At 35.9% G+C, this 20,031-nt stretch overlaps 1 protein-coding gene across 1 annotated transcript in view; it reads left to right on the top strand.

Annotated features, from left to right (window-relative positions):
• Nucleotides 1–1,085: 1,085 nt before the first annotated feature.
• Nucleotides 1,086–20,031, top strand: part of LOC143256527 (glycine receptor subunit alpha-4-like) — a 49,644-nt gene continuing 30,698 nt past the window's right edge. The window contains exons 1-3 of the mRNA XM_076513872.1: nt 1,086–1,349; nt 17,660–17,738; nt 18,360–18,457. Of these exons, the coding sequence (XP_076369987.1) occupies nt 17,680–17,738; nt 18,360–18,457 (157 nt within the window). The 5' untranslated portion in view covers nt 1,086–1,349; nt 17,660–17,679. The remainder of the gene's footprint in view (nt 1,350–17,659; nt 17,739–18,359; nt 18,458–20,031) is intronic.

The raw sequence follows: 20,031 nt of genomic DNA, 5'->3' as shown, positions 1-20,031 counted from the left end.
CGAGTCGAGCGACCTAACCACCTGGCCAAAAATAACACATTGTCTCCCTTATACGTTACATTGTTTCTGTACTAGCATGATGTTAATAGAGTATTTATAGTAGTATGTTAATAGATTATTTTACGACAGTATCTTAATGGACTATTTACAGCAACATGTTAATAAACTATTTACAGCAGCATGTTAATAGACTATATACAGCAACATGTTAATAGACTATTTACAGCAACATGTTAATGGACTATTTACAGCAGCATGTTAATAAACTATTTACAGCAACATGTTAATAGACTATTTACAGCAACATGTTAATGGACTATTTACAGCAGCATGTTAATAAACTATTTACAGCAGCATGTTAATAGACTATTTACAGCAACATGTTGATAGACTATTTACAGCAACATGTTAATGGACTATTTACAGCAGCATGTTAATAAACTATTTACAGTAGTATCTTAATAGACTATTTACAGCAGCATGTTAATTGACTATTTACAGCAACATGTTAATGGACTATTTACAGCAGAATGTTCTTCGTAGCCCTTTTTGAAGAAGAATTTTGGAATTTATGAATAATTATAGGCAAAATAACCTTTGTCAACCTCCATTTTCTATCTCATGCCCTGTTAAAAATCCACTTTGGAAATGAGCTGATGAAAACATGCGCATCTATTTTATTAATTTTCCACTTTGACCTGTGTTATTGATATACTATCTTATCACGTGTATTCAATATGAAAATAATTTATCTTCCGATAAACCATCTCGTTATCCAATGGAAATATATGTTGATAAGTTTCATGTTTGTTTAATGAAATTCCTGAGAAATCTTACCAGAAACGAATAATTATTGTGTAACTGAGAAATCTTACCAGAAACTAATAATTATTGTGTAATACGTAACAATGTTTCTCAGTGCAACATTTTTTCGTTCTTTCGTTACACAGCCTTTTTCAGGACTGTATAACTATGTTTTGTTTACCTTTTCTCATGATTTTCTGACGTAAAATGTAAAAACAGAAACTTCAGACACCGAGCATTCGCGCATGCTCTATCACTGGCTGTTTTACTTGCTGCCTTCCAGTTTAACTCTGACTTGTGAAACGCCTTAGCAGCGTACGTGTGCGTGCTGCCCAGATTAGTAGACGCGCGTGAAGCAATGACGAATCTGTTGCTCAGATCTTATTGTAAGATAATTGTAAAACAGAAGTAATGCACACATTTCCAGTTATCAATACCATTTATTGATATAAATCACTACATAAGCTAATATAGTGATTGTACTAATTAGAGCGACCATAGCCAGAAATAATACCTCGTTTCTTTCGTGCCTGACAGCTTAAAAGGTAAAGTCTTCAGTTTTCAACTTTTTAAGTCGACGAAAGATAATATTGTAATTGGATTTAAATAACTTTCAATATATGCCGTTGGTAAACTATAATTGTGAATACTAATATAGAATTTATATTTACACATTTTTTCTTACACTTATGTATAGACGTATTTAGTGTATATGTGAGTTTATTAACAGGCATATCAGTATATCTATCCATTAGATATATATATATATATATATATATGTTTACGTAATTAGTACCTGAAATCACTAGTGAAAATCTTAACTTGCGAAATGGGAGAACAGAAACAATTGTATTTTTGGTGATGTCGAGAAAACCCACTTGTAAAGGAAAATTTTTATGTAAAAACGACTCTTTTGAGTTGAGAAAATGTTTTACATAAAAAAGCCGTTTTTATATATAAATTGTATTTTTGATGAATATTTCGTTGCTTACTGCCAAGTTTTCGTCCGTATCTGATGACGCCTTTACTGGGCGAAACCACGGTCATATTAAGTTATTTCTAAAAGGTACAGTTGTCTTTGTCTGGAACAGTTTTAACAAAGCCAATTTAGTCCTACGTGTAGTCGAAGTAGATTTTCGTTCGAGTCCAATCATTTGGTATATCGAGGAAACCAATTCACGGAACGAAACCGCCAAAGAGTAGTAGTGTATCCTAGATATATGAAAACTGAAAAACTTTAATCATTTGCAATCTTATAATGAACGAAATAAGAGAAATGCAACTCATTTCCGAGTTGTGAAAACTAAATTGTCAAAAACGATTTCGGATCTTATAAGACTGAAATGTTGATCAGATAAAAATACGTAAAATACTGTTTGTAAATCTATAAAAAATGGATGTAACTTTGTTGTAACGATACATCTATCAGTCCAAATATTACCACTTACATACATACATACATCCGGTTACTACCTGTTATGTATCTACATACATCCAGATACTTCCTGTTATGTATATACATACATCTAGTTACTTCCTGTTATGAATATACATACACCTAATTACTTCCTGTTATGTATATACATACATCTATTTACTTCCTGTTATTATATACATACATCTATTTACTTCCTGTTATTATATACATACATCTAGTTACTTCCTGTTATGTATATACATACACCTAGTTACTTCCTGTTATGTATATACATACACCTAATTATTTTCTGTTATGTATATACATAAATCTAGTTACTTCCTGTTATGTATATACATACACCTAGTTACTTCCTGTTATGTATATACATACATCTAGTTACTTCCTGTTATGTATATACATACGCCTAGTTACTTCCTGTTATGTATATACATACACCTAGTTACTTCCTGTTATGTATGTACATACATCTAGTTACTTCCTGTTATGTATGTACATACATCTGGTTACCTACTGTTATGTATATACATACATCTGGTTACTTCCTGTTGCGTATATACATACACCTGGTTACTTCCTGTTGTGTATGTACATACATCTGGTTACTTCCTGTTATGTATATACATACACCTAGCTACTTCCTGTTATGTATATACATACATCTAGTTACTTCCTGTTATGTATATACATACACCTAGTTACTTTCTGTTATGTATGTACATACATCTAGTTATTTCCTGTTATGTGTGCATACGTCTAGTTACTTCCTGTTATGTATATACATACACCTGGTTACTTTCCTGTTATGTATATACATACACCTAGTTACTTCCTGTTTGTATGTACATACATCTAGTTACTTCCTGTTATGTATGTACACACACCTAGTTACTTCCTGTTATGTATATACATACACCTAGCTACTTCCTGTTATGTATATACATACACCTAGTTACTTCCTGTTATGTATATACATACATCTAGTTACTTCCTGTTATGTATGTACATACATCTAGTTACTTCCTGTTATGTATATACATACACCTAGCTACTTCCTGTTATGTATATACATACACCTAGTTACTTCCTGTTATGTATATACATACATCTAGTTACTTCCTGTTATGTATGTACATACATCTAGTTACTTCCTGTTATGTATATACATACATCTAGTTACTTCCTGTTATGTATATACATACATCTAGTTACTTCCTGTTATGTATATACATACATCTAGTTACTTCCTGTTATGTATATACATATAATATACGGTTTGTTAGTGTTGAATTTCTTTAATCTTTTATTGAAAGATTAATTGATACTTTAGTGTATTTTGTTCTGTTAACAGGTTTGTAAGCTAACATCTCTCGTTACTTCACTTTTCTCTATACTCAACACATTTCTTTAAATACCTGTCTTCTCTATACTCAACACATTTCTTTAAATACCTGTCTTCTCTATACTCAACACATTTCTTTAAATACCTGTCTTCTCTATACTCAACACATTTCTTTAAATACCTGTCTTCTCTATACTCAACACATTTCTTTAAATACCTGTCTTCTCTATACTCAACACATTTCTTTAAATACCTGTCTTCTCTATACTCAACACATTTCCTCAAGTACCTGTACTTCCTAGACACAATACCCTTTTCTTGAAATATTTGTTTTCCTAATACGAAAATGTGTGCTTGTTGGAAACAGAACAAAGTCAGGGACTGAGATCGTAACTTTTAACATGGTCCACCTTGTAAATGTCGCTTGGTCTTTTTCCTAATGAAGTAAGCGTGGGAAGAAAGACAAACGTTCGACTTCTGTCCTTCTTTATGACTTACTGAACATAATTAAGGCCTTCTTTATGACTTACTGAACATAATTAAAGCCTTCTTTATGACTTACTGAACATAATTAAGGCCTTCTTTATGACTTACTGAACATAATTAAGGCCTTCTTTATGACTTACTGAACATAATTTAAGGTGACTTTTGTAACACGTCTAACTGTAGAAACCAAAGGCCATTGAAGTGACTTTTGTGATATACATCTAATCGTAGAAATGAAATGTTATTGATGTGACTTTTGTGTTGTCTACCTAATTATAGAAACCAAAAGGAGAAAGTGACTTAGAGTGCTGACAAGCAGTTTATGAATGGAAAGATAAAGTAAAACAAATTGAACACGAATAAGATATTACAGAAACTCTTCTACCCACATATTACAATAACAGAAATGTACAGATGAAGAGAAAGAAATAACAGTTGCGAACAAGTTAAAAGTCTGATTTTACTCTTGATTCTAAAGTTGATACTAATTTTAAACATCAACGACAGTGTGTCCATAATTTTGTATGTGTTTCTTTGTTTGTTATAAAGCTAAAAGCTACAAAATAGGCTATCTGTGCTGTACCTATCACTAGTGTCAAAAACCCGCTTTTTAGCGTTATAAGCTGAGAGACTGACAAACCACCAATTATTTGGTGTCTTTCATTTCTGTAATGAATAAAAAACAGTGAAAAGATCATACTGATGTGTCATAATACTTATGTTACTATAACAACAGATAGGTCATGTGACGATTTATATCAAAGATAAACCAGGGAATCTATATAAATACAACAGCACTGTCTTTTGTATGACCATGTAAATACTTACATTTATAAATATAATACTAGTGTCTGTTATATATGTCCGTGTACCTACTTCGCATGGTATGTATGTATGTTCAACAATTGTTGTGTAGGTTCATTAGGTCCTTGTGTGAGGGTGCGTACAAATTTTCAGTTGTGCATTTTGCGTTTAGCAGTTTGTGTGGGCGTTTTTTTTACGATAACATATAAGGGAAGCATCTTTTATAATCCTAAGATGACGTTTTATTAATAATGAATTTACACAACTTCCATCCAGGAGACGGGTACTCCAGCTGGTTATTATTTTGTGTGTATGTACGTCTGGACATTCTACTCGATCCACACAGTATAATCCAGTATCAGTACGTCGTCGTTGAGTTCAGTGCTCCAGAGATCTTCTGTTGCTACGACAACTATAACAGACTGTGTTGTCAGTTAAATGCGCACATCGGAATCACTGGTGAAGAGGTAACGTCAGTGATGTCTATTTCTACTTTACACACCAGTAATTTGTTCGTCCACAAGAATGAAGGAAATAGAAAAGATTCTGTTCATTCCTCCTTGACATGTTGATTTTTATTTTTTGTACATGTACACTGTTCTTGTAGTGTGTGTTTGTGTTTTCTTATAGCAAAGCCACATAGGGCTATCTGCTCAGCCCACCGAGGGAATCGAACCCTGATTTTAGCGTTGTAAATCCGGAGACATACCGCTGTACTAGCGGGGGGCGTTCTTGTAGTAATAATGAACGAGTAGTGGTTTCAAGTAGCACAATATTCTACCATCTTTATTACTTTTACTGTGCCCCCCGCTAATACAGCGGTATGTCTTCGGATTTACAACGCTAAAATCAGGGTTTCGATCCACCTCGGTGGGCTCAGCAGATAGCCCTTTTGCTATAAGAAAGACACACATTTACTGATGTACTTTTGCTGTTATTATTTAAATGAAAAATTAGTTAACACTAAACCTTTCCAAAATATTGCACCATTATCTTTTATGTTGGGTGGTCTGAGTTAATGAGATAAAAAACACAGGAATACATTTCTTTTGTTTTCTATTTCACGTATAAGTGAGACCGGGAGTGGCCTGCCAGTTAACATAGGGCCCAGGAGGTGGCGGTGAGGACTGTGTACTGGTTGCTTTTCCTTACTAGTTTTTTTAACAATTAAAATTAGGGTTTGTTTGGAATTTCGTGCAAAGCTACTCGAGGGCTATTTTTGGTGTGACAGGGATTTGAACTTGCGACCCTCGGAAGAGGAGTCGAGGGTCTTAACCACCTGGCCATGGCGGGCCAATAAAAATTAGGGACGTCTACACGCTGATAGCTGTTTGTCCAGTAGTTTTGCGTGAAAGTTTTGAAAAAAAAACAAACAAATATCTATAAATGAATGATTAGAATTGCTGTATTTTCCTCTGATTTTTAGGCAAATGTAAAAAAAATATGAAAGTAATAACTTAACCAATATTTAGATTTAAATCTCTGAACGCTGGGAATACAAAATTAACTCTAGGTTTAAAACAAAAGCTGTTTTTTTATTTATGAATTTCGCGCAAAGCTACACGAGGGCTATCTGCGCTAGCAGTCCCTAATTTAGCAGTGTAAGACTAGAGGAAAAGCAGCTAGTCATCACTACCCACCGCCAACTCTTGGGCTACTCTTTTACCAACGAATAGTGGGATTGACCGTCACGTTATAACGCCCTCACGGATGAAAGGGCGAGTATGTTTGGAGTGACGGGTATTCAAACCCTCGACCCTCATATTACGAGTCGAGCACCTTAACAATCTGGCTATGCTGGGCCCTGTTTGTTTGTTAAGCACAAAGCTACATATTGGGTATCGAAACCCGGCTTCTAACGGTGTGAGTCTGCAGACATGACGTTGTACCGCTTGAGGGCTGGGACGACTAGAAGCTCTTGTTTTCAGCTTTAATTAATTTCATATAATCAGTGGTCAAAGCGTGTAGGATTATAGCATGACCTGAATAGTCTGACCTAACTTTACAATATTTAAGAATTAGTTTAATGTAGTTGAATTTGACCTTGTCTCTAATATAGGCCTGTTACATATCATAATTTTACAGATATGTTAATTTCAGCCGAAGGGATCTATCTATAAGTTTGCAACGTCAATTTATACTTTGGAGGATTTTAACGTGTTTCACAGCTTGTTCATTGTACAAAAACAGTTTCCCATTAAGTGATGAATTAGCACATGATTTGTCTTTCACAGTTTGTTAAGGTTGGGATCCTAATAAACCATGCATTTACATAATATATTATTGATAGTTTTGAGGCCTGGCACGGCACTCGCTATTTGAAAATCATGAATTAGAATTTCCATCATCGAATATGACAGCCATCTCAGCCGTGAGGACGTTATAACGTGACAGTCAGTCCCCACAATTCGTTGATAAATAAGTGCCTAAAGGATTGTCTGGTGGGGTGGGCCTTCCACCTAGTCCTTCACTACTGAATTAGGACTAGCACAGATAGTCGTCGTGTGGGGATTGATCGTAACATTACAACGCCACCACATCTGAAAGGGCGAGCATGTTTGGTGTGACGGGGACTCGAACCCGCGACTCTCAGGTTATGAATCGAGTGTCTTAACCACGTGACGATGCCTGTGTCTAATGAAGAAAGGCACTAAGTAACTTGATTTTCTGAAAAGATATTAAATAATAAAACAACTTAAGACTTTGAATGATATACCATTAACATGAGTTGATTAATAATAACGTATTACTTCGAATTAAAAACGCACCTTTTTTCGCATTTTTTCGAACTGAAAACCAGAGTGCGTCTTAAATCCGAGGTATTATTTTTCACTCTTCAAAAGTCTAGAAACCATCATTTTTTTTCGAACAACAAAGGATTTCGAAAAATCCTATATTAACATTAACAAACAGATTGGACTATATTTCAAAAGAACCTAACTCAGAAAGACTGAAAAAAAAAACACGTACTAAACGTTAAATTTGCCGATGTCAGCGCCTCTACCGGTGTAGTTGGATATCACCGTCTTCAGTCTTTGTATAACTTTTCCTGTTGTTAAGACGCTATTATATTGTGTTTTTTTATTGTGGTTTTTCCCCATGGAAAAGCGTTTTATTTACAATGCTGAATTAAAAAAAAAGTTATTTTGCGCGCCAAATATATTAGGAATTGTGCAGTCTGTAAAAAGTGTACAGTGAGAGAGACAAATGTACGTCGCAGGCGTGGTATAAAAACCAACTTGTTTGCTTGCAAGAAGAGTACAAAGTAGTTTTCTGGCCGAAGAAAAGGAAGACCTCCTGAAATTGACGCAGCCATTTTAACGTATTTCAGAGAATCAGGAAAAATAAAACTGCCTGAAACGTGAGAAGTCTTAATGTTAAAAACAAAGGAAGGCGCAGGAAACAGTGGTGTTTCTTTCAAGGCTAGTCATAGATGGTGTGAGAAATTTATGAAAAGAGAAGGTTTATCATTACGGCGTAGGACAACAATTAGTCAAAAATTACCATCAGATTTGGAAACAAAACTTATTGAATATCCACGTTACGTTTTTAGTTTACGTCAAAGGAACCAGTATTCCTTAGACCAAATCGACAATGCAGATGAAACAGCAGTTGTTTTTGTTGTGTTTTTGACATGGCGCGCAACTACACTGTAAATGCCAGAGGAGAAAAACAGATGACAATCGAAATCACTGGTTATGAAAAGTTAAGAGTTAGTGTTATGTTATGTGTAACTGCAGATGGAAATAAATTACCACCATATGCCATATTAAACAGATAAACATTGCCAAAATGCAATTTTTACAAAGATGTAATAGTTCTTGCACAAAAATGCATGGATGATATCAGTTATTGGGATGTGTATGATTTGTTTTTTTGGAATTTCGCGCAAAGCTACACGAGGGCTATCTGCGCTAGCCGTCCCTAATTTTTCAGTGTAAAACTAGAGGGAAGGCAGCTAGTCATCACCACCCACCGCCAATTCTTGAGCTACTCTTTTACCAACGAATAGTGAGATTGATCGTCACATTATAACACCCCAAGGCTGAAAGGGCGAGCACGTTTGGTGCGACAGGGATTCGAACCCGTGACCCTCAGACTACGAGTCGAACCCACCTGGCCATGTCAGGGCCTAAATTCGGAGTAATACGGTATATGTTATGCACGTGCTTACCACAACTCATTTGATTTGACAGTTTCTACCAAAAATAAATAAAGAAAGCTGCAATTTCTGTTTGTCTCCTATCCTTTGTTACTGTATTTTTCTGTTTCCGTGCATAATTTCGAAGTGAACTGAATATGAACCATTTAAGAACATTATTCGTTTCTGTTTTTGTAGCTATGTGAATCAGCGGCATATCTTATTAATAACATAAAAAACACCATAAGCAACAATAACAAAACACATCCAACTATGCTCTTTTAGTAGAACTAATCTAGGTTAATGTCCATTTAGTAGGCTTAGCATGACCAGGTGATTAGGGAGCTTGACTCGTAATCCAAGGATTTGCAGGCTTGAATCCCTGTCACACCGAACATTCTCGTCATTTTAGTCGTCAATCTCACTGTTCGTCAGTAAAAGAGTAGCGGAATAATCGGCAATGGATAGTTATGACTAGCTGCCTTCTCTCTAGTCTTACACTGCTAAATTAGGGACGACTAACGCAGATAGCCCTCGTGTAGTTTCGCGCGAAATTCAAAAACAAAAGCTTTAGTCACACCCTTCCTTATTTTATAACCTTGCGCCATGTGACATTTCTGTCCTCTAATAGTATATACTTCTTCAGTCGAAGTTGGCTAGCTTTCCCGTCAAATATTTTCTACTTTTATGGCGCGAATTTTTTCATATTTATTATCCTTTATCCTTTTTATTCTTAAAGAAGAATAGTCGACCATTCGAATGTGCTAAGGCTTCTGATTGTTTTAAAACCATCCATAATAATGAATAAATAGAGATATTTTACAATCATTGTCATGGTCCATCAACAGATCGAAAGTGTAGAAGTCGTTTGGGAATTTTCAATCTCGGAACACTAACCTAAGGCCCCACCGGTCATACTGGATTATGTTCAGTGACTTATTAGGAAATACTATTACATTAAACATAATAATAACATAGATGGAAAGGGTGTGTTTTTATTATAGCAAAGCCACACGGGCTATCTGCTGAGCCCACCGAGGGAAATCGAACCCCTGATTTTAGCGTTGTAAATATGTAAACTTACCGCTGTACTAGCGGGGGGGCCACCAGGAAAGGACGTAGTTTGTTTGTTTGTTTTTGAATTTCGCGCAAAGCCACATGAGGGCTATCTGTGCTAGCTGCCCCTAATTTAGTAGTGTAAGACTAGAGGGAAAGCATGACCAGGTGATTAGGTGAAAGCAGCTAGTCATCACAACCCACCGCCAACTCTTGGGCTATTCTTTTACCGATGAATAATGGGATTGGCTGTCACATTATAATATCTCCACAGGTGAAACGGTGAGCACGTTTGGTATGACGGAACTTCAAAGTTTTGTTTTGAATTTCCATAAAGCTACTCGAAGGATATCTGCACTAGCCATTTCTAATTTATCAGTGGTAGACCAAAGTGAAGGCAGCTAGTCATCACCACCCACCGTCAACTCTTAGGGTTGTCTTTTATCAACGAATAGTGAGATTGGTCATCGTAGTAAAAGCGCTTCAACGTTTGTACGGGTGAACATATTTGGTGATGGAGATTTAAACCGACAACAACGCAGTGTGAGTCGAGTACACTAACCATCAGGCCATGCCAGGCCTTTAGAAAATACAAAAATAATTTGTGATATTTAACACAATATTTATTATCGTATCTTAACCCTTAATTCTACAACTATTGAGCGCCCACCTTGAATGACGAATGAAATAAAATTTTACTAAGTTTGCGAGTACTAAAAAATAAATTCTAAGTCTAATCTGTGATTCGAGTTACCACTGGTCATTAAGCTATACTGATTTATCAAAACTTCATCATTGTTCAATAAACCTGAACAATGCAGCATTAATAATGACTCGGGCCTGGCATGGCCAAGCGCGTTAAGGCGTGCGCTTCGTAATTTGAGGGTCGCGGGTTCGCGCCCGAGTCGCGCCAAACATGCTCGTCCTCCCAGCCGTGGGGGCGTTATAATGTTACGGTAAGTCCCACTATTGGTTGAAATAATGACTATAATAATATAAAAGCACCTTACACATACATAAAGAACTTGTTTTCTCTCTTGTAAAGGTTTAAAGATATAGGTAAAAGCAATAGTTTTCTTGAAATTATTAAGCCTATTTTGTTTAAATAAAATTTCGTATTCATTGAGACAATTAAACAGCTTCAGGATTTTGCCGATATTCTGTTAACGTAAATCTTATGAAAGTAAGTTTTTTTATATATTAACAAAATTATAAAACGACATTTACTGAGTAAGCAAAACTTTTCTCATTTATTTTTCTAGTTACTTTATATTTATTTATTTTTTACGGTTAATTCCCCTATCACGTTGTTTTCCATTTTTGAGTAAATCTAGCCGTTTGCGCAGTCGCTTGTTTCAAATTGATGGTCTCTGTGGTTTCTTTCAAGTTTCCATTAGCTGTTCGGTCCAAGAAACAACAACAAAAAGACAGTATATCCACCCCTGAGGAAACCTGAATTAAAGTATTATTGAAGAGGGAAGGAACTGAACAGTAATCACTGGATGAGTGGCTAAAAATTTCACACCACTCATTTTTTGTTCAGATGTGCTGGGATTCTCAGCTAAAAAATAATTACTTTGCTTAGAGGCTTATATGCACAGTAATCTAAACTCCAATATCTTTCTCCGATTTAAGTTGAATTAGCCAAAGGCGTTGAATATTTAAGGTGTAGTATGCTATTATTAAAAATTTTCTGCTGAAGTATACTCTGTTTTTTTATAGCTATTTTTTGGGTGGGGGGGCTTTAAATTACTTTCTGAAGCGTAGCAAATATGCCTCGAATTGACGCTGTAACCCTTCTCTAAGAATGAAAAGAAATATTTGTAATTTGTAAAATTATTAGTGGTCCAAAATTTAGTCATTAATTTCTTACATTTGCATATGTCGATTTTTTATTATTCACCATTTGTTCACAAGTATACTTTTTACGTGGATTTTTTAGGGGGAGGGCAGCTTTGAGTTGCTTTCTGAATTTTAGAAAATGTGCTTAGAATTCATACTGTTCATTGCTAGCAAATAAAACGAAAATTTCGGAACCTTAAGTTATTTTTAGTCTGAACATTCAGTCCTTCAGTGTTTGGGTTTACATGCTATAGACTTAGGCAAGAAAATTAACTGATTGACCGTCACATTATAACACCCGCACTCCTGAAAGGGCGAGCATATTTGGTGTGAAAGGGATTCGAACCCGTGACCCTCGGGTTACGAGTCGCGTGTCTTAACCACCAGGCTACGCTTGCAGCTCTCGAAGTGTAAAACCACAAACCAACCAAAATCCCTTTGCTCTTTAATAACAAATCCTTTATAAAATTATTTGCTTAAAAAACTGTTATTACTTATGAGCTATAAAATGTTAAATCAGTTAAATTTTCCCTCTGGAACAGTGGTAACTCTACTGGTTACAACACTAAAATCAGGGGTTCAATTTCCCTCGGGAGGACACAACAAATACCCCGACGTACTTTTGTTATAAGAAAGAAAACACTTAAATTTCTGTATCCGGATACCGTGGTAGGTATTTTGGTTTGAATACCTTAAGCTCAGCATGACCAGGTAGTTAGGGCATCTGACTTGTAATTGGAGGTCGCGGGTTCGAAATCCCATCACACCAAACATACCCACATTTTCAGCCGTGGGGGCGTTATTATGCGACGGTAAATCCCACTATTCGTTATTAAAAGAGTAGCCCAAGAGTTGGCGGTGGGTGGCGATGACTAGCTGCCTTCCCTCTCGTCTTACACTGCTAAATTCGGGACGGCTTTTGAAACAACGCTGTACTCTACGTTCAGAAGTGGTTCCTTCGCTCTATAATTGGTTGATATTGTGAGCTGTTTGTGATGTATTATGACCAAATTTGAATTCATGCAAAATTGATGAGCAACGTTTTTCCCCATCATAAATTGTAAGGCTCTGAAATATTGGGCTACTCTTTTATCAATGAATAGTGGGATTGACCGTCACATTATAACGCTCCCACGGCTGAAAGGGCGAGCATGTTTAGTGTAATAGGGATTCGAACCCAAGACCCTCGTATTACGAGTCGAGCGCCTTAATCAGCTGGCCATGCCGGGCCATGAGTAACGAAGCCGGTTTATAGTGTTATAAAGGATGATTAAATGAGTGATGTATTTATTTGTTTGTTGTGATTTAAAGTTTGGAATATCATCTTCACATGTCATCATTTCTAGTTCGGTAATGGGTTTTGTGAACTAATAATTATGGTTCAGGGTATATTTTAATTGGACTTATTTTTATTCAAGAATATTGGTTTGATTGTTTTTAATTTCACGCAAAGTTACTCGAGGGCTATCTGCGCTAGCCGTCCCTAATTTAGCAGTGTAAGACTAGAGGGAAGGCAGTTAGTCATCACCACCCACCGCCAACTCTTGGGCTACTCTTTATCAATGAATAGTGGGATTGACCGTAACCTTATAACGCTCCCACGGCTGAAAGGGCGAGCGTGTTTTGGTGACGGGGATTCGAACTTGTGACCTTCATACTGCGAGTCCAGCGCTCTAACTACCTGGCCATCTTTTGACTGGTTATTCACATTTCATATATAAAAGTAACGGAATATATGGGACCGTTTCAAAATTTGAACAGAAATGAGCGGGGCCACTGTTTTGATTTAGTACATCAGTGATATCTTAGCAAATTGAAAAGATAGTAGGTTTGTATTTTGTATTCTAGCTTGTCAGTTTCGGTAATTCGAGTTACTAATTCGTACAAAACTATAGATTTTAACATCCCAAATATTTAATTTGAACCACTGCTGCATTCAACATATCACATGACACACAAAAGCGTAAGTGTAAATGTAAGCAGTGTAAGTGCCTATTTTGTAAAATACATCCGTATACCTGGGGGTTCATTTCCTTGTTTAGTGGTTGTCAGTTGAGCTTAGAATTTTCTAAGTCGTATAACTGAAACTACTGAGTCTTTGAAATTGTATAACTCTTTCGAACATTATTTCCTTTTAAATTAATTCTTACAGAAGTTTAACACTTTGTAAATTACAAAACTGAAATACTTAACTTTGAGGAAATCTAGATGAAAAGCCATAAAATTGCAGTTTCCTAATGTTACGTTATTTGGCAACACCAAAGTGTGATACTGTTAGGAACATAAGAAGACTATTCAGTACGTGCTGTTATGATACCCAAAGTAAACTATATTACAAATGAAGGAAACAAAATATGTCTGAAGAAGAAATGCTCAGAAACCTATCACGTGGCCTGAACTTCTTAATATTCTGTGTCCCCAGTTCAGAATCTGCACAATCAATGTGCAAAGTGTATCAGATATTATGAACAGTCTTATGAGAATGTGGTTGATTTAGAACGTGGTTGGTTTATAAGGGATCATGTTGTCACTTAGTATTAACCATTGGTTTAAGACATATGACTTAAGAAAAAATATACAAGATTAGCTCATAAATCTAAACATCATATATATGATGATAGATATATATATATAAGATTAAGGTTGTCAAATAGGAAAATTAATTATTACACCTACTCACGCATTTCTTAGCCTGAAATATGTGAGACTGCAACGCTATAAATTAGGTTTAGATACTCGTGGTGGGTACAACACAGATAATCCATTGTGTGGGTTTGTACAAACAAATACTAAAAACTTACACGCGTTTTGTTCTATTACATATATGTCAATTGTAATTCTAACCGATTCGTCTACCAAAATAAGAATTATAGTTAAGAATATAGTAGTTTTGAGGTTACTGTGTTGTCTTTCTTACAATTTTAAGTAAAGCAGACCAGCAGTAGAAGATTTGAAGAGCTCCCAGCTAAGACACTGAACAAGTAAGACGCGCTTCTCCCTTGTCCTTGTTAGCACGGTGTTCTCACTAGCCGGACCTTCCTCGCCAATCGCGCCACCAGTCCCGCCGGTAATTGTCGACGACCTGCCGCCACATCTCCCGCCACTACAAATCGCCACATTCTTCGCCCAGGCTAAACCAGGAGCGTCTATCGACCCGTCCAAGACACGCATACTAGGAGGAATTCTCCTCCAGCCTTCCACTCAAGCAGGCTTATATTACCTACGTAAAAACTGGAATACTGCAATCAATGTTATCTGCTCTCCCGTCAAAAACCCGACCAGCCTGTTTTTCTCTTTTCCTGAAAGGTGTTGACACATCTATCCAGCCTAGTTAAATCAAGATTGCCTTGGAAATCCAATACAAGATTGATATATATACTGACTGATATATGTAGAATTTTCTCCAAGAAGTCTAATCAACCCACCAGGTTCATCGAGATTGTAACTACTTCAAAGCAAAGTGTTGACCATGTTTTACATAACGGGTGCCACTGACACATATTTCATTTTACTGCCCAACGTCCTTACCGCCGCCCCATCAACTCCGGAACCTCTAAACCTTTAAGACCAAAACCTGAAGTCTCATCTTAACTTACCGAATCACCATCTAATCAACAATCACACGAGGAAAACATGCTTAGTGATCCATATCACTCTCCCGTGAAGCCAACAACCAGCATAACGCCAACAGTTACCAAGAATAATGTTCACTCTCAGACTAACGAGGATAAGGCCCTCGAACAAGGCCAGAATAAGACGAAAAATAACAAGAAAATCAGTCAAACGCCATTAAACACCCCAACTTTTAAAACGTCAACCCAAACGCTTACCATGCAAGTAACTCATATAACATACATGCAACCCACCAATTCTCAAGGGACTCAAACTAGGGCACCCAGAAGACACAAATATTCCCAGACAATAGAGGAATTACCAGTCAACTCAGTAACTGATGACCAACCACTTGTCTTATTCCCCCCTTCACGAAGTAGGTCCACATTCCTGAAACCAAGATCATCACAAGCCTGTGCAGAGGATCACGAGTACGACTTTAGTGCCCAGACAATTTATGAAGATAGACATCTTCCTGTGCCGAAAAGATTATTTCCGAAACTTTCTGAGAAAATAAGACTAGAGGTTGAGAGAGACTTTGAGGCGATGGCAAACCTTAGGCTTCAAGCTGCCGATTAGTACAGTCTCTCTCCAGTTATGATTAGCCTTGTCTAGCCCCCATAATTATTTGATGTTCCATTTCAGCCTTCCCCAGCTATCCAGGGCACGTTCAGGGTAGATTATTCAACGCCCTGAACGTGAAAGTTGGTTTTCTTCGGGGTACTTCCGTTTTCCTCTACAGCAAAAGTTTGGGTATTTCTCTATCCAGGCCCTGAAAAGAGGGCCGTTATCCTGTGTCAATGCTGTTACTATACCTTTCTACATTTCTTTATTTCATGCAGTATCTACATTAATCTGTTTCCCTACTCTGCCCTCTTTTACCTCCCTCAGCTTGTGACACCATTTCTTCTCCGGCTCATCTGGCCTTCATTGCAGCTGCGTCCGAATAACCCCAAGTCGACCATCAGAAATCTACCAATACGTAAAACAACCAAGTGTTTTTTACCTTACACTTCATGACAACTTTAACCTTCATACATGAGCGGAGCTGAAGAGAAACAGAAGTTTCTGAGCGCCCCAGGTTTGACTTTGGGGTCTCCCAATGGTCTTTAAAACCTAAAAGTCTTTAAAAACGTAGAAGATTTTGGTAGCTCATAGCTGACCTTTCTTATGTCATTATGTTAACAGTTGTTCAACTGTTAACTGCAAGGTTTCAGTAGTAGAAAACATTTGACGAAACATTGTGTAGAAAATTGTTATGTATTAGTTATTTCGTAACATCTGCCTTCAGTTGTCGTAGGAACTGCTTACGTCATCAGTATTCTGCCAACTGTGTGAATGCACTGTGATAAGAAATGACAAATCGGTAATTTGACTGTTTAGACAGTTTTTGTGTTGCTATATTTCCGTTGTTCAGTTACATGTTCGAGGTCCAGTGTTGATACAGTAAATTATTTTACATAAGTATTGTAAAACCATTTCAATGTTCGTTATTGAAAATTTACATACATATATCATTATGAACCACTGTTAGAATATCATAAGGTATAGTACTTAGACTGAAAATAGAATAAATTCAATCCATAAAACTAATCCGTGTAGACCCAGCTGACAAAAAAAAATTACAAAATCAGCAACCCACTGGCTGTATTATTTGGATGCTACATGCTGCTCTAGTCTTGATGCAAATAACTACATTTGTTAATGACTATTAAACAATCATCTAACTAAATAATATTTTATATACTATAGCTGTAGGCTATTTGGAGAAGGCAGTTAAAGAGTGAAGGGTTGAAAGGAAACTAGCCTCCTAATTTAGCCAATAGTATTTGTAGTTTCATAGTATTCGTACTTTAAGGATGACGAGTTAGTTATGAATTTGTTAAAGTTCGTTGGCAAAAAAAAAAAAAGGTGGAAAGGACTTAAAGAGATTAAATACTCACTTGTACACGTTCTGAATGGTAATAAGAAATTATTTATTTTGTTTTTCCGTTGGAAAAGTGCACTGGATACCCAGTGAGGATGCTCAGGCATATAGGAGTATATCGATTTTTGTTGACTGTTGTTTGACTGTAGTTTTATTATGAAAATTACAGTTAGAATATTTGGTTAAATCATGGACTTCGTGTTTCAGGTAATTTACCGGGAGAACATATGAAGCAACAAGCCATATACTCTGTACTGCTGCAACTGTTTATCGTAACGTCTGATAGGTATGTACGTACAACATGAAGATAATATATTTTATGGACTTGAAATTAACTGGTTCTAATAACGTTGGGTGTAGAAACTTTCATTATAACCTTTTCGTGGAAATTTCCTTCCTTGTTACATATTTGTAACAAAACGATTTATGTTGATCATCGGTGATTTGATATATTTCAACTATTAGACAAATCGTTGTGTTTTAGCTGTTAGAGCCGTGTCCATTTCTTTAGATTTAATGGGGTATGTCTGTGTTTTTATTTTCTATTAGTAAAACGAAGTTTTTTTGTGGATCGCTTTAGTATATGTGTGTTGTTCTGCTATCTCAGAAACAAACCAATGATAGATAATATTATTTGTGTTATATTTAACAGAAACTTAAAAGTATAGATTTTTATATAAGGATTTGGAGGAAAGAGTGCCAGACGTATGATGCTCTTTCCCTAAAGCTTCTAGAAGTTTAAGTTTTGACTAAACACATCGAATTATTCAAATTACTAAATTATATATGCAGAAAATGATCTTGATGAGACATTTCAACATGACTTACAGAGTAACAAAAATTGATTATTTATTATGTACAGTTGTATATGAATGAGTAAAGAATTTTTATTCATTTTTATCTTTAGTTTCTGTTCTGGGTTGAGTCGAGAGAATCTGGACTTTGACGGTATTCTTCCAGAAAATTCCAAGGATTATGATAGACTCCAACCACCCAAGGAAAACGGTACCGAAATATTTAATAATCTTTGTTCACTTGAAACATAAGGGTTTTGATAATTCTGTGAAATCAATGTGGTTAAGCTTTTTTTCTGTTCGTTTATTTTATTAAATAAAAGAGATGCACCATCTAGTGGAAGTTATCAGCAATTTATCAGTGTGGCCCGGCATGGCCAGGTGGTTAAAGCACTCGACTCGTAATACGCGGGTTCGAATCCCCGTCACACCAAACATGCTCTCCCTTTCAGCCGTAGGGACGTTATGATATAACGATTAATCCCACCATTCGTTCGTAAAAGAGTAGCCCAAGAGTTGGCCGTGGGCAGTGATGACTAGCTGCCTTCTCTCTAGTCTTACACTACTAAATTAAGGACGGCTGGCGTAGACAGCCCTCGTGTAGCTTTGCGCGAAATCCAAAACAAACAAACAAACCATTTTGATCAGTGTAAGATTTAAGAATTGTGGATAACAATTTTGGTACGTAGTTAATGTTAGGTTAAAAGTTAATTAGCCGTCAGTGATATATTTAGCTATTTTATTTTATATATTTGTGCCTAAAACTATCTAGTCTATTCTGAGTAATATTAAGACTTAACTAGAAATAAAAGATAAATGAAACACAATGAACCCACTGGAGTGATATTAACAAATCATTATAATAAAACAAACATAAGTTATCATTTAGGAGGTATTGCTTTTGATATTGTTTTACCGTTACCATTGAGTGGGTATCATTTTTAATATTGTTTTACCGTTACCATTCAGGGGGTGTTATTTTTGACATTGTTTTGCCGTTACCATTCAGGGGGTGTTATCTTTGATATTGTTTTACCGTTACCATTCAGGGGGTATCATTTTTAATATTGTTTTACAGTTACCATTCAGGGGGTGTTATCTTTGATATTGTTTTACCGTTACCATTCAGGGGGTATCATTTTTAATATTGTTTTACCGTTACCATTCAGGGGGTGTTATTTTTGATATTGTTTTACCGTTACCATTGAGTGGGTATCATTTTTAATATTGTTTTACCGTTACCATTCAGGTGGTGTAGTTTTTAATATTGTTTTACCGTTTCCATTCAGGTGGTGTTATATTTGATATTATTTTACCGTTACCATTCAGGTGGTGTAGTTTTTGATATTGCTTTTACCTAGAAACTCTTGTTCGTCTATGATCCAGTCGAAATAAAAATAATCCTACAAAAGTAACATATTATTAAGGATAATCTTTGAAATACAAATCATTATAAAACTAATTATTATCTTGACTGAAGAATTATTTGTGAATTAAAGAGTTAACAAACCACACGAGCTATTTTTATCCTGCATTTAACATTCGTAACAGATCATGTAAGTTCCTTGTGTTATATTTGTAATTTGAGTATATGTGTTTCTACTTTGTTTGATAGTTCGTAACCGTTCTTATGTTATGACAAGAACTTATAGACTATGCAATATAAAGTAAAATCATAAACTGATGTCGTATTTTATTATCAACTAATAACCTGGACAGGTAATAAAAAATATGGTTTCGAGAATGACAAAAACACTTACTTAAAAGTGTGTATACAGTCAACTA

This window comes from Tachypleus tridentatus, chromosome 7, assembly GCF_004210375.1.
Source record: "Tachypleus tridentatus isolate NWPU-2018 chromosome 7, ASM421037v1, whole genome shotgun sequence".
In the NCBI taxonomy this organism is placed as follows: Eukaryota; Metazoa; Arthropoda; class Merostomata; order Xiphosura; family Limulidae; genus Tachypleus; species Tachypleus tridentatus.
Note: the sequence above shows the minus strand (reverse complement) of the source record. Positions and strands in the feature narration are given on the sequence as shown.